The sequence below is a fragment of the Cryptococcus neoformans genome, chromosome 3, assembly GCF_000149245.1.
Source record: "Cryptococcus neoformans var. grubii H99 chromosome 3, complete sequence".
NCBI lineage: Eukaryota > Fungi > Basidiomycota > Tremellomycetes > Tremellales > Cryptococcaceae > Cryptococcus > Cryptococcus neoformans.
Window position 1 is genome coordinate 1,119,155 of NC_026747.1, and position 13,346 is coordinate 1,132,500.

The following is a 13,346-nucleotide window of genomic DNA, read 5'->3' on the forward strand; positions in this document are numbered from 1 at the left end:
ATAGGCACGAGACGCGTCGTTGTGGCGGTTTTTTTGCTATCCATCTTTTCTTTTCCGTTGTCCCCTTTCGTTGAAGATTGTGTTCGTTGAAGATTTATGGTTAACCATAATACCGATCTTTGGGATCAAAAAAAAGGTTGTATCTATGATGAAAAAAATGCATGATAACCTTTTATATACCCACTCCACATCGGTACCCAAATCACGAAGCAAAAAAAGAACTCTATATTCATCTATATGACAATATACGAAACGGCCCTTTATTTTACGACCTGAGGAACATGGTGTAAACCTCATTCTGGGTTTCTTCGACATACGGATACCCGAGCGTTTCCAAAAACTCGTCAAATGCGGGGTTGTCTTGGGATGGCACCTGGACACCGATGAGGACTTTGCCGACGTCTATCAAAAGAGTAAAAAAAAATTAGCTTTCAAACGACGATGAAAGAAAAAGGGAGACGGGACGCACCGGCGCCGTGGTTTCTGTAGTGGAACATGGAAATGTTCCATTCGACCTTCATACCTTTGAGAAAGTTTCCAAGTGCCCCTGGTCTTTCCGGGAACTCTTTTAACGAACCGCCAAGGTCGTCAGTCCTGAAAAAAAAAAAAAAAAAAAAAAAAAAAAAAAAAAAGTGACGAACCAAACCGAAAGATCCTCTCGTGCTCTACCGCACTCCGTCCACCGACCAAATGCCTCACATGACTCTTTGCAAACTCATCCTCACTCAAATCTACCGCTTCGATACCATGTTTCTTAAACGACTCGACCATCTCGTGAATCTCCTTTGCGCGCGCTTCGGGCGAGGGGCCAGAGGAAGAAGAGGATGAGGAGGAGAGGAGGAAGGAGCAGATGATGTAGCCGGTAGAGTCGTTGGAGTGGCGGTAGGAGAATTCGGTGACTGCCCGTGAACCGAGGAGGGAGTGGAATTTCAAAAAGCTAGTTGTTTTTTGCTCAGCACTTGTATGTTTATAAGGATAGGAAAAAAAACCCCACCTGCCAGGCTTTTCGGGCACGCGGACACTCATGAGCACTTCCCGTCGCTCACCGACATCGGCACGCTCAGCGACGAATCGGAGTCGGCCAAAGTTCATGTTACCGCCAGAGATGACGGCGACAAAGCGTTTACCGGCGCCTTGGAGGTTGTTTCGGATAATGTGGGCCTTCAGACCTGCGAGGGAGAGGGCGCCGGACGGTTCGGGGACGGACCGGGTTTCTACGTGGGGTTTTAGCTGCAAAGTTTTTTGAGGGATTATAAAATTGAAAACGGGGACACACCTTCAAAGACATCCTTGATGGCGGCGCAAATCTCGTCATTGTTGACGAGCACGATGCCGTCCAAAAAGTTTTTGCAAACTCGAAAAGGTTCTTCGCCGACGAGCCTTACAGCGGTGCCGTCTGCAAACGGTCCAACTTCATCGAGGAGGACCCTCTTTCCGGCCTTGAGTGAACGGTCCATGGCATCGCCGTCGACGGTCTCGACACCGTATATTCTGACGCTGGGTTTGGCGACACGTTTCATGTACGCTGCGATACCGGCTGCAAGACCGCCTCCGCCGACGGAAGCGAATATGCCGTCGATTTGATCGGCATCTGTGACTTGGCGGCAGATTTCCATGGCGACTGTTCCCTGGCCGGCGACGACGTAGGGGTTGTCGTAAGGGGGGACGAAGGTGAGGCCTTTTTCCTTTTCGAGGCGGAGACATTCGGCCTTGGCTTCGTCAAAGTCGCGGCCGTGGAGGACGACGGTGGCGCCGAGACGCTGGACGTTGCGCCATTTGATGGAGGGGGTGGAGACGGGCATGACGACGATGGCGGGGATGTTGAGTGCGTGGCCGGAGAGGGCGACGCCCTGTGCGTGGTTGCCTAGTGTTGTGTTAGTTGGTGTACGAGTTATTATTATAGATGCGGGGCATACCGGCAGAGCATGTGATGACACCCTTCTTCTTTTCTTCGTCCGAGAGACTCGCCATCATGTTGTAAGCGCCGCGGATCTTGAATGAGAATACGGGTTGGAGGTCTTCGCGCTTGATCCAGATCTGTGCGGGGTGAGCATGTGCAGCGGTGCGGCGGTGGACGCACCTCGTTGCCGAGACGGGCGGAGAGGTTGACGGCGTATGTGAGGGGCGTTTCCTTGAGGTTGAGGGGGGCCGAGTAGACCTTGGCTGGGCGGGGTGAGTATCTGTGGGGGCAGGGCGGGGAGCAGCTCACACATCAAGATCATCCTGAGATAGTCGGGCACCTGTTGTCCGTGGGCATCGGGGACGAGGAGATGNNGCAGATGGAGTGAAAGAAATGCGCGGCGGCTATTTGCGCGAGTCTAAATACTCCTCGCTCTCACTCCCCCCCGTCCCACACGATGGCATCCCAGAAGGGGGCCCACTACCACGCCGCACTCGCCCACGCCCTCACCGCCGGCGCCTGGGCCCACGCTGCCCCCGCCGCCACCCCCCGCCAGGCGCCCCTCTCCTGGCCAGAGCTCCTCCGCAAGTGGGGCAAGCACACCCAGCACGGTATGTTTTTTATTTCCCCCCCGCCCCCCCCACTAACAGCCCCAGACACAACCCTCGTGCACCACCTGCGGGACATCTCCCTCCTCTACCTCTCCGCCACCAACCGCCCCGCCCACTGGAACCCCTTCCTCGCCCCCGCCCCGCCCAGCTCCCACCTCAGCACGTCCCCCCCCACCTCCGCAGAGAGCGAGTCCCCCACCGCCTCCTCCTTTGTCCACGTCCCCCGCCCCCATCTCAGGCGACGCCGGCCCCCGCCAGCCACCCCCTCCGATGGCGCCCCCGCCCGCCCCGCCGCGTACCTCAGCGCAGCCGACCTCGATGGCGACGACGCCCACGACCAGCGCGCCTGGAGCGAGAGCCACGTGTGGTGGTCCGGCGTGCCCCCCGACGACGCCGCCGAAGCCACCAGCGACCTCGAAGCCCTCATTGCCAGCGGCCGCCTGCCCCCCCCGGAACTCGAGTCCGCAAAGCTCGTCCTCGCCTACCACCTCCATGCCGCCGGAGCCCACGACGCCGCACTCGCCCGCTACGACACCGTCGACTGGGCAGCCGACAGCACGGCAGGCGTCGTCCACGGAGACGCTGCAGTCGTCGACAGGCTGAGGGCACGCTGTCTCCAGGGTCTCTGCTACGAGCTCTCCTCGACGCCCAGCCCCGCACTCGCCCTCCAGTCCTACCTCGCAACCGTCCCGCTCTTCCAGTCCGTCACCACCGCCAACCCCTCGTTCGATGCCTACCGCGAAGCCTACCGCTTCCTCGCCACCGCCCTCTTCCGCGCAACCATCCTCTCTGCCCGTCGGCCCCCAGAAACGGGCTCGCAGACACTCAAGATCCTCCGCACCTTTCACGCCTACAGCGCCTCATGGCCCGCCTCGTTCAGACCCGTCCAGCGCCAAAAGATGCTCATCCTCTACCTCCGCGCGCTGTACGCCGCCCCATTCACCCCCTCCACCCTGCTGTATCCATCCCCCGCATCGTCCCTTTCACCGAGACAGCAGTGGGAAAAGGAAGTATCGCTCGCACTCAAGAACGGCCAGGCCCTGCTTGAACAGAGCACCACTTTTCCACGCGCCGGTGCCGTCAACCACCCCGTCGTCCTCTTTTCCCAACTCGCCATCCAGCTGTACACCCTCCTCCCCCGCTCCCGTGCCCTTTCCGACCAAGTCCTCAACCTCCTCTGGTGGGCCACCACACTCACATTCCAATCCCAATCCGTCCTTCGCTCCCTTGTCCGTATCCTCGCCGACAGACAAGAATACAGCGACGCCAAACGTGTATTCGAGCTCTACGTCGGCCTCGTCCTCAAAGCACGGCAAACAGCCCAGCCCGAGATCTCCCTCCAGCTCCAGCGCCGGCCCACCGACGACGATGCCGCCCACCCTACCGACATCCAACGCCAAGCATCCCAAGCCACCCGCGCCGTCGACCCCGCCTCCCCCGCAACCGAAGCCCTGGTAAAACAAGCAACGTCCGCATCGTACGAAGCGGACGGCGATACCGATTTCGTGCCGACCTTGTTGGCAGGTGCGAAATGGTTGACGGAAGGGTTGAATGAGCCGGAAGAAGCTTGGAGGTATGCGTGTCTCGCCGGGGATGTCGTTCAGATTAGTAAGCTGGCAAGCGCGGATACCAAGCAGCTTGAAGCGAGGGTGGAGGAAGTCAAGGGGATTGTTCGAATGCTCATGGCTAGGAGTGTGTCCATTTTTTTGTTCTATTTCTTTTCATCCAAGAGCTAACAATAAACAAAGACGTAAACCCGCACGAAAGAGCAAACTACCAATCCCAATCCCTCAACCACCTCACATTCTCCACCACCATCTCCCCTACACCCACGTCCCTCTACCACCTCTCACACACCTACGCCCAAGCGCGAAAAATCCCACAAGCGATCGACGCTATCCGCAAGAGTCTCGAGATGGACGAGAAGAATGTAGAGGGCTGGCATCTTTTGGGTGTGTTGTTGACGAGTATGCGGGATTGGGAAGCGGCGAGAATGGCGGTCGAGGCTGGGTGGAGAGTCTGGGAGGAGAGGGATGAAAAGGACCGGCGGATGGAGGAGGAGGGGGAGGGTACGGCGGTGGAAGATTTGATAGGGACAAGACCCGAAATCACCTCTAAAGATTTTGCTGCGCCTTTTACCAACACCACGGGTTCATCACCCCTCGTCCTTCCTACAGGTACACTCCCACCCCTCCCACCCCTCCCCGAATCCCCACCCACACCGTCTTCCAAACTCGCCCAGGTCATCAGGCTGAGAATGACCTTGAATATGATTATCGAAAAGACACTGGGTTGTGAAGAGGCAATGGTCAGGCAGCAAGAGTTGTTTGCATTCTTCTCCGCGAGGTGTTCGCTTGCGGCGGCCACTAAGCAGTCCCAGTCTGGTGGTGGAGGTGGGGGAGAGAAAAAGGAGGTGCCGGATAGGGAAGATGGGTTGGGTGAGAGTTTTGTGAATATCAAAGAACAAGGTGGGTAACTCTCTCCCCCTTTCCTTCTCATTACTGACCCGACTGTAAAAAAAAAAGAAAAAGAAAAAACAGATTCACCGATCCAAATCACGACCACCAGTCCCAACAACGTACCCACACTCGCGACCCCTATTCCACCCACACCTCCATCTCTCGATCCAGCGCCCCCTACAGACGTGCAGACGATCAACGAAAACACACTTGCACCGTTTCGCAGTGTATCCGAAAAAGGTCAACGACGTCGCTCTTTATCTTTATCGTTACGATCCAAGGGTAATAAATCCAAAAACCAACTAGGTGTTTTACCTGCACGTGCTGGTGGTGGTGGTACAGGGCGTACAGCGAGTTTACGTGGCGCAGTGTTATCTGGAGAAGCGGAAAAGACGGCCGAATACGGTGGTGGCGGGGGGGGCCTCCAACCGTTGACATTTGCCGGTGCCAACCCTCGGGACCGCACCATCTCCCACTCCACCGCGCCGTCCATCGTGCCCACAGCCATTCACTCGCACTACCGTTCCTCCCGCGCCCGCCCCTTCCCCCCGCCCGCCCCGCCCCCACCATCCGCACCCTCCAAACCTTCACCCCTCGATACCCGTTCCCCCCAAGAAAAACGTATCCTCAGTGATCTATGGCTAGCTTCAGCCGCGACGTTTAGGCGGTGGGGCAAGTTGGAGCAGTGTTTGGTGAGTGTGATGGAGGCGGAGGGGCTGGATCCTGGGAATGAAGATGTTTGGGTTCAGTTGGGGATGTATCATGTCGCGAATACGGCCATGATGACAATGTCTTCAAAAGCTGGAGCTGGGGCTGGCGGAGTTGGAAAGGGCCAGGAGAAGGAAGATGACAATGACGATGGAGAACAAGAACAAGTGTGGAAACCGGCGGAAGAAGCATTTTCCAAATCCCTTTTACTCAAAACCGACCATCCACCAGCCCTTGTCAATCTCGCCAAACTCTACCTCTCCACAAGCACTTTACAAAACCTGTCGACTTCTACCCCGACCAATCACGCGCCAAAACGTTACCAGGGTGCCGATCTGGCTGAATCGTTGCTCAACCCCTTCACCCAGTCGATTGGATGGGATATCCCGGAAGCGTGGTACTTGCTTGGTCATGTGGCGAGAGTGCAGGGGAGAGAGGAGAGAGCGAGGGAATGTTGGGAATTTGCGTTGGGATTGGAGCAGGGGAGAGGAATTAGGGATTGGTCGTGTTTGAAGAGGTGGCTATAGTTGGTTTTCGTTCTAAATGGAAAAAAAATAAAATAAACAGGTTCTCAAAAGATATGCATGATGGAATATGGCATTTTATTTTGTACAAACGCTATCTGGTTACAAGAAAAAAAAATCCACACTTTTATATTCCTTCCAGAACGCCATCACCTTCCAAGGACACACTTCTCAACCCAATACTCGTGAATCCTCACATCCCCACTCAATTCAGGATGGAAACTGGTGACCATCTTTCTCCCCTGTCTGATCATCACCTTTCCCAAATCGTCCATATTGGGTTCACCTAGTGGCGAGTCGCAAGGTGGCGGTGAAGGGATGTACTCGGCAGGAAGAGTGGCGAGGACTTGGGTCTCCACGTCTGTCTTTGTTGGCGTAAGGCTGTGCACAGCTGGCGCACGGATGAATACGGCGTTGAATGGTCTTGAAGGGTTGGATAAGACGGGGATATCGAGAGCCGCTTCGAATGATTCTAGTTGGTCTAAAAAAAAAAAATTCCTCATCGTTAAAGCTACCGCCTTACACCTTTTGAAGCGATGTGAACGAGAAACAAAACTCACTGCCGTAGAGGTTTCTCCAAACCTTTAAACCTTTAACACCTCCCCAGCCTTTCACACCCTTCTTCTTACCTCCTCCAACCCCATCCTCTTCAGCCATGAGGATCATACCCGCACATGTTCCCCACATTGCTTTTGAAGGGTCTTGCGCAAAAGAGAGGAGAGCAGGGAGGAGGCAAGGTGTAAGTGAGGCGAGATGGGATATGACTGTGGATTCACCGCCGGGTAGGATGAGGGCATGGCATCGCTGTTTCAGGTATTAGGAGAGTGACAACGCCTTCTTTTTTTTCGGAGGAGGGGGGGGGGGGGGAGAGAGGGCGGGTGTGTAAGTGTCATGGAAAAGAGGACGTACAGATAGTTCATCGGCGTTGCGCACAGGAATAGCTTCAATCGTGTGGCCATGGGGACGCAGCCTGAATAACCGTTAAAAATACTGTTTATTTCATTACTAGCGAACATTGAGTTACTGACTTTTGGAGGTAGTAAATGTGCTCAATGAAGGCGCCTTGAAGAGCTTCAAATGGGGCATGAGTAAATAGTAGAAAGTATGGTTCGACAAAACCACCATGATGAAACCTACCGAGTACGCCGATGACGACTTTTTCTGGTACTTGTTCAGGCTGGATCGTCATTTATACTTGCTGACAAGCGCTCTCAATGTGGGTAGTTTAGAAAATGTTCGAGGTAAAGGAAAACAGATAAAAAGGAATCGATCGATTCCAGCAATGATCGAGCTGTCGTTTTTGCCGAGATCGACTCGCAAAAGTCAACAAAATCTCGGATCGCGAATTGCCGACCAAGCTATTGATTTAAATTCACGTACGTACGACATGGAAATTATACATACACCATGGGTATCCCAACATCTAGAAAAAGAGAAACGAAAGAATGGTAGCTAGTCTACAAAATATCACAGCCTGCTTTTAATATACCAGTAAAAGTTGGTAGCTTTTACTTCCGGGCCTTGCCTCGAGTCCCCTTCTTGCCTCGTGGTTGCTTCTTTCGCCTTTCAACACACCTGGGACAGATCCAGTTCCCTGCAGGAGTCTTATCCAGTCCGAGACACCCAATGTGATACTAAATCGCCCAGAGCTGTCAGCAACGCCACAGCCAACTATAAAAGATATGGACTCACCCATTCAATCTCACAATCGTCATCGTCACATCCAATCATCTCGCCATAACTGACCTGCCTACAAGTGCAATACACCTTTGAATCTAGATCATCCCCAGTACCTCCAGTCTCCTCACCAATCTCTACCTCGGCATACTTCTCTCCTCTCTTTGACCTATCGTCATCACCGTATCCCTCGGACTCTTCCTCTTCGAATTCTTCGGCAGCAGGAACGTTTGTACTCGAACGCTTACCGCCTCGTCTTGATGGACGCTTGACTTCAGCCATAGGGGGCATGACCGTGGCGTAACCAAGAGTAGGCGTTACGTTTGCACTTCTCACACCGCTGCCTTCTCTGCTGCCCGTATCCAAGCCCAAACCATCGGTACGTTTTGAGTCGACTGAAAAGGATGGCTGCATGGGGACGTTGCGCTTTTCGTCGTTACCCGTTCGAGATTCAGTATCGGAGCCTCCGTCATCGGCTTCGCGGCGGGCCCTGTTGGCAGCAGCGGCGAGTTGACGGGCAGTACGGGGTTCGATGGGTTTCCCGCCAAAGCCAGAGTTAGAGGCGACAGAGTCGGTAGGTGAAGTCGCTCGGTTTCTGCTTGCGCATCAGACCAGTTGCCGTGTGGAGAACTATGTAGATAGACGTACTGCTTTCTTCGCTTAACAGGCTTCTTCTTCTCCCCGCCAGCACTAGACGACTCATCATCATCCCTTGCCCCCAATTGCTGCACTCGACTCCTCTTCTTCTTGCTAGGCGTATCGCCGACCTTGGTCTCTGACGGTCCCCCGTTTGCGGTATAGCCTCGACCGCCGAACGGAGAATTGGCAGCCCGGGCAACGCGACGAGAATTAGTGACCGGCTGAGGGAAAGGAAGCGTGAGAGATTGAGAGTAGGGAGAAGGTGGGGATGGATTGAGCAAGGTGGAAGATGCAAGGAGATTGGAAATATGTTTTTGGTGATTCAGAATCTGGAATCCGGGGATGAGCAAAAATGTTGCGCGGCCAAGAGAGAACTAACACTTACGCCGTCACAAGCACCGGCTGCTACTCGAATCTTATCATCACCCCCAAGCTTGTACCTTGCAGCCTCCTCTGCAATCTCCTGCAGGAGCTCAAACCGCTTCTCTGGTGTGACATTGGGATCTTGTATCCAGTCAATTAGCGTGTAGAGCTTCTTCTCCAGGCTGACAAGAGTAGCTACATCCGTCTAAATCAGCTTTTACACGCAGCGAAGGGGCCTTAAGAGATGTTCACTTACAGTAGAGTACAGCGCCGAGCTCGTTGAGGTCGCTATGGACCCTTGTGAGCTCGGGTGGGATCTGGTCGAGGGTATCCATGATATCCTGTATGACGAGGAGGTCCTGAGCGTCGTTTGTGGGGGGTGGAGGTGAGGGGGATGGAGGCTGAAGGGCTGTGAGCTTGGGTGGCATTGTGGTGTGGTTGTGTCTGGGTCCGGGTGCGTGTAGGGGAGACTGTATGGAGATTGTATGGGATATGGGAGAATAGGGGAGGAATATTGGGTACGCCGAGCAGCAGATTATTATGGTGGGTGCGGAATGGCAACAGCATCTCGGAGATCACGCACAACTCCGTTACCCACACATCATCCGCCACGCACATAACTCCGTCCCTGATAAGCTGTCTTCCGCCGGAAACTCGGGAAGTGCCGGCTGTCTCTCCCGTCGGTCATGCGTGGACGATCTAATCTCGTGACGATTCGAGGAGCAGCCGTATAAAAGCTCGGGTATGCAGATTACACCTACAAGTTATCCCAGCAAACATCATGTCCAGCGACAAGAGCCAAGTAGCCCCTTACGGCCAGTCCCAGGCCACTCAGTACAAGGCTCATCCTTTTCATAATAAAGGTGATATCACCCTCATCTCTTCAGATGGTGTCCTTTTCAAAGCCGATGTTTGGTGTCTCGCTCATGCCAGGTGAGTTGAGTGTAGCTGGTTAGCTACTAGAAAGTTTTCCATACATTAATTAGAAATCCCTAGTGCCGTCTTCCACGACATGCTAGAAATGTCCAACCCCTCCGTGGCAGATACCTCCACCCCCGAATCCATCTCTGTCCCCGTCAAACCGCCTCACCCATCCGAACCTATCGATATCCCCTTCCCCTCTCGCACCCTTCAGCTCTTCCTTGACCTTAGCCGGGTATCAGATGACGTTATGTTAGCCATCACTATGGAAGAAGCCGGAGATTTACTCTCCTTTTCCCATCTCTATGACTTGAGAGAATTCGTGCTTAAGAAACTCAAGGATCGGGCTATGGACCTTGGCCGACGAAGACCTTGGGATCTTTTAGTCCTTGCTTCGAGACTTGACCTTGATGATCTGGGCGTCTCCGCCTTGGAGGCAATGAATGAAGATACTTTCGTTCGAGGACAAAAGGGAAGCACATCCAATTTCTGGGAGTCAATAGCGCTTTTGCAGAATGGGTGGCAGAGTCGGATCATCATGTCTGTGATTGATAAACCGGAAGGAGGTTCAGTTCGACGTCCAGGATATCCAGACGACTATTCGTACAAGACGGGGTATGTGTTCAAGCTTAGAGATTGGTCGGAAGCGGGAAGGCGGTTTAGGAATACCAGGTTGCGAGATGAGCAGTAATAAAGAAGAAGTAGCTGGATCGGGCGACTGACAGGCCATGTAAGATACGAACAGTTGTCACAAGATGCAGAATGTGCAAAAAATTGTCCCAAATACCACACATTATCACTCTCCCTATGCCCTGACGCCCTCCCATTGTTCACCTATCTGCACACCCCCAGGCAACGGTACCGGCACCAAAACCGTAACTTCCTTCTTTGCAGGCAACACTCTCACAGTCTGCGCCGCATTCTTCATGTATGATTCACATAACACTCCTTGTATCTTAGTTTGCCCTTCCGAGGACCCTCCTGGAGGATCCAAGGGATAAATGGAGACGTTGGGAAGAAAGATTGTGCCCGCGCGAGTGGGAAGGAGTACAATCTCTACTGAGACGTCCTTTTCGAGCTACAGAGAGAAATAGTTAGTCTCATGTTTGCATAGCGGGTTTTGAGGCTTACATCCGGGACGAAATAAGCCTTCTTCTTCCCCAACACTATCCAGTCCTCAGGATTAACTTGAACGTCGTACACCAATCGTTGTGTTTTCTCTTCTTTCGTGAGTTCAGAGGGTAAACCCATCCATTGCGAAGATGTTGAGAGCTTGAGTAAAAAAGCTAGCGGTCGACCTTGGTAAATGAATGTGCTTGGTGATAAAGTTGGAGTCAAAGAGACTGCTGTGAGTAGCTGCATAAATATCGTCAGTTTAGAGTGTATGCTTTTCTCAGACTAGATAGACATACGCGACGTTGAGGGACATCAACGGGGATCTCAAGGCTTCTCCATTCTGGCAAGGTCGCCGACTTGATAGACTTTCGAGCCGTGTTAGTATCGCTTTTTTTGGGAACTTGCGTCACACTTACTTCGCAAAAGGCCAAGCCACTATCGCCCATATCCTTCAGTTCATAACGGAAAAGCTCTTCAAGGGATTCCCCGATAAGATAGCTTCTCCACTTTGAGCGATCGGCAAGGATCTCGCGGACAGCCCGTTCGATAGATGCGCGTGAAGAAGGGGAAAGAGAACGGAAGACGTCGGTAACGCTTGACCGTATTTCTGCAGAATGCCTATTAATGTATAATCTTCTCGCCACTAACTGTAAGGCACATTTAAACCAACCTTCGTCTACTTGGCGATATTTGATTCTTAAAGTCAAGGACGATGCAGGATCTATTGCCTCCCTCAATTATATCTCCTTACATTGTATTAATGCGTAGACTTACCGCCATCCTTCTGTCTTCTTATCTTGAACATGAAAGACAATGGTTGAGTAGCCACAGATACCTACGAAGTAACTTCGATCAGCAATCGATCATCCGATAGAAAGAGATCAGCATACTATGGGATTCCCTCCTTGCTTCCTACAACTCTCCACTTCATATCCACTCCCATCGGGGGCAATCAGCTCGGCAGAAGCGATTCTCAAGATCTCCTTATCATCAGGCGAGACAGTGAAATAGGATAGCAAACTATCACGGCGATCAGCGGATCAGTCATAAACAGACGGAATTCCTCTTGATTTACCAATCGGGTCGGAAAAAGTCTTGAACGTTAATAGTCAGGGGAAGACCCGTGTCGATTGTCTGTACATCCACCCATTGCCGAGCACCTCTGTCCGTATTGTGCAGGAGCACGATGTGGGCCTTCCACGTCTTGTTAGTTCCTGAATAATGACAAGTCCGTTGCTGTTGTCCACTTACTCGCATGTAGTCCGTAGGCGGAAGACCGGCGTAGGGTACACTTATTGTTACTGTTTCTCCAGCTCTGATATCGCCGACTGTAATTAAGCCTTCATCGTCTAAGGTAAGATCTTATACAGCCATTATCAGCAACCTTCCGATGCATCTCGTATTCCGCAAATGGACCCACTAGTCTCACCCCATTTGGCGTCTTCAAGGATGAACCCAACCCCTCTGGTCAGGGATGTCAGATTCACCCTTACTTCTTGCAAGTCGACCTGGCCATTTTTGATATCGAGGACCACGAGAGTGTCATCCGTCAACTTGACTGTAAAGCAGTTAATCGGCCATCACAAGTAACGCGATGACATGTGACAGCTTACTATTATAAGGCATCCTTAACGTAATCCCTAATCCTCCTTCATCTCTTCTGATGATTACCGATCTTCCTGAATCTTTCAGATCATAATTGAAGTTGAGTTGACCAAAAGAGAGAGAGGCTGATTGAAGGTTATATATCCCATGAGTAGAAGTCTAAAAGTCTCTGATCGGTTAATTATTTGGAGATACGGGTATAAGACGCAGCATACCGAACTTGAAAGTCGAACAAGGTTGACGCCCGGATGAAGACTAGTTTCTTTCGCTGAAAAAAGAACCATGCCGCCAGAATGTGGATGGCCCAGTCTGACTTCCACACCATCCGCTTCGACATCCTATCAACTGGTTAGACGTTCGTCTGGCCTTTCTGGTGGATATAACAGATATGAATTGATACTTACAATATCCAACTCATTCGTTATCTCAACATCAACAGTTATCTCATTGCAATCAATCTTTGTCTCCTTCCCCAACAGTCTAATCGAGAACGGCCGGTGGCTCTCGACTGTGATGAGATATTAGGCTCTTTTCTACTTGCGAATTATACGGCACTCACCGTTCCATACCTCATCCACCCTCTTCAGCCCCTCAATCACTTCTTTCAATAACAGATCTTCGTCTTCGTCTCCTGTTTTCCCTGTTTCTCTGACAGAAACTTCTAAATACCCAATCGCCAACTCTCCCCACCCCATGCCATCTTTATCAAGCTTCTTTGCCGCCTTCAGCGCCACACCCAAAGCATATTTTACCACTCTATCCCATACTCCCAATTCCTGACATTCTCTCGCCAATTCTTGAGCTTGAGTGTAAGCTTCATCCC

At 52.4% G+C, this 13,346-nt stretch overlaps 6 protein-coding genes; 2 read left to right on the forward strand and 4 right to left on the reverse strand.

The window, feature by feature from the left end:
- Nucleotides 1–137: 137 nt before the first annotated feature.
- CNAG_07529 (threonine ammonia-lyase, biosynthetic) lies at nt 138–2,276 on the reverse strand. XM_012192997.1 has 8 exons: nt 2,210–2,276; nt 2,081–2,163; nt 1,917–2,037; nt 1,277–1,864; nt 995–1,214; nt 642–937; nt 470–565; nt 138–402 (listed from the first exon to the last, which is right to left on the reverse strand). The coding sequence occupies exons 1-8, from the start codon at nt 2,220–2,222 to the stop codon at nt 266–268; spliced, it is 1,554 nt and encodes a 517-aa protein (XP_012048387.1). The 5' UTR covers nt 2,223–2,276; the 3' UTR covers nt 138–265.
- Nucleotides 2,276–6,289, forward strand: CNAG_07530 (hypothetical protein). XM_012192998.1 has 4 exons: nt 2,276–2,511; nt 2,557–4,203; nt 4,260–4,979; nt 5,037–6,289. The coding sequence occupies exons 1-4, from the start codon at nt 2,358–2,360 to the stop codon at nt 6,203–6,205; spliced, it is 3,690 nt and encodes a 1,229-aa protein (XP_012048388.1). The 5' UTR covers nt 2,276–2,357; the 3' UTR covers nt 6,206–6,289.
- Nucleotides 6,242–7,512, reverse strand: CNAG_07531 (pyridoxal 5'-phosphate synthase, glutaminase subunit Pdx2). XM_012192999.1 has 5 exons: nt 7,340–7,512; nt 7,231–7,273; nt 7,112–7,172; nt 6,763–7,006; nt 6,242–6,683 (listed from the first exon to the last, which is right to left on the reverse strand). Exons 1-5 carry the CDS (start codon nt 7,389–7,391, stop codon nt 6,352–6,354), a joined length of 732 nt encoding a protein of 243 aa, XP_012048389.1. The 5' UTR covers nt 7,392–7,512; the 3' UTR covers nt 6,242–6,351.
- A 71-nt stretch (nt 7,513–7,583) lies between these two features.
- On the reverse strand, nt 7,584–9,512 carry CNAG_07532 (hypothetical protein). XM_012193000.1 has 5 exons: nt 9,138–9,512; nt 8,904–9,076; nt 8,528–8,847; nt 7,895–8,474; nt 7,584–7,836 (listed from the first exon to the last, which is right to left on the reverse strand). The coding sequence occupies exons 1-5, from the start codon at nt 9,307–9,309 to the stop codon at nt 7,711–7,713; spliced, it is 1,371 nt and encodes a 456-aa protein (XP_012048390.1). The 5' UTR covers nt 9,310–9,512; the 3' UTR covers nt 7,584–7,710.
- CNAG_07533 (hypothetical protein) lies at nt 9,464–11,583 on the forward strand. XM_012193001.1 has 4 exons: nt 9,464–9,814; nt 9,878–10,895; nt 10,951–11,295; nt 11,345–11,583. The coding sequence occupies exons 1-2, from the start codon at nt 9,663–9,665 to the stop codon at nt 10,491–10,493; spliced, it is 768 nt and encodes a 255-aa protein (XP_012048391.1). The 5' UTR covers nt 9,464–9,662; the 3' UTR covers nt 10,494–10,895; nt 10,951–11,295; nt 11,345–11,583.
- The window catches only part of CNAG_07534 (hypothetical protein), a 5,440-nt gene continuing 1,885 nt past the window's right edge, over nt 9,792–13,346 (reverse strand). Inside the window, exons 6-19 of the mRNA XM_012192566.1 lie at nt 13,083–13,346; nt 12,928–13,031; nt 12,739–12,861; nt 12,532–12,682; nt 12,339–12,476; nt 12,170–12,279; nt 11,994–12,112; nt 11,809–11,938; nt 11,693–11,753; nt 11,589–11,639; nt 11,335–11,525; nt 11,215–11,283; nt 10,934–11,158; nt 9,792–10,880 (exon numbers count right to left, since the gene is read on the reverse strand). The exon at nt 13,083–13,346 is cut by the window's right edge and continues 343 nt beyond it. Coding sequence (XP_012047956.1) covers nt 10,608–10,880; nt 10,934–11,158; nt 11,215–11,283; nt 11,335–11,525; nt 11,589–11,639; nt 11,693–11,753; nt 11,809–11,938; nt 11,994–12,112; nt 12,170–12,279; nt 12,339–12,476; nt 12,532–12,682; nt 12,739–12,861; nt 12,928–13,031; nt 13,083–13,346 — 2,009 coding nt within the window. The 3' untranslated portion in view covers nt 9,792–10,607.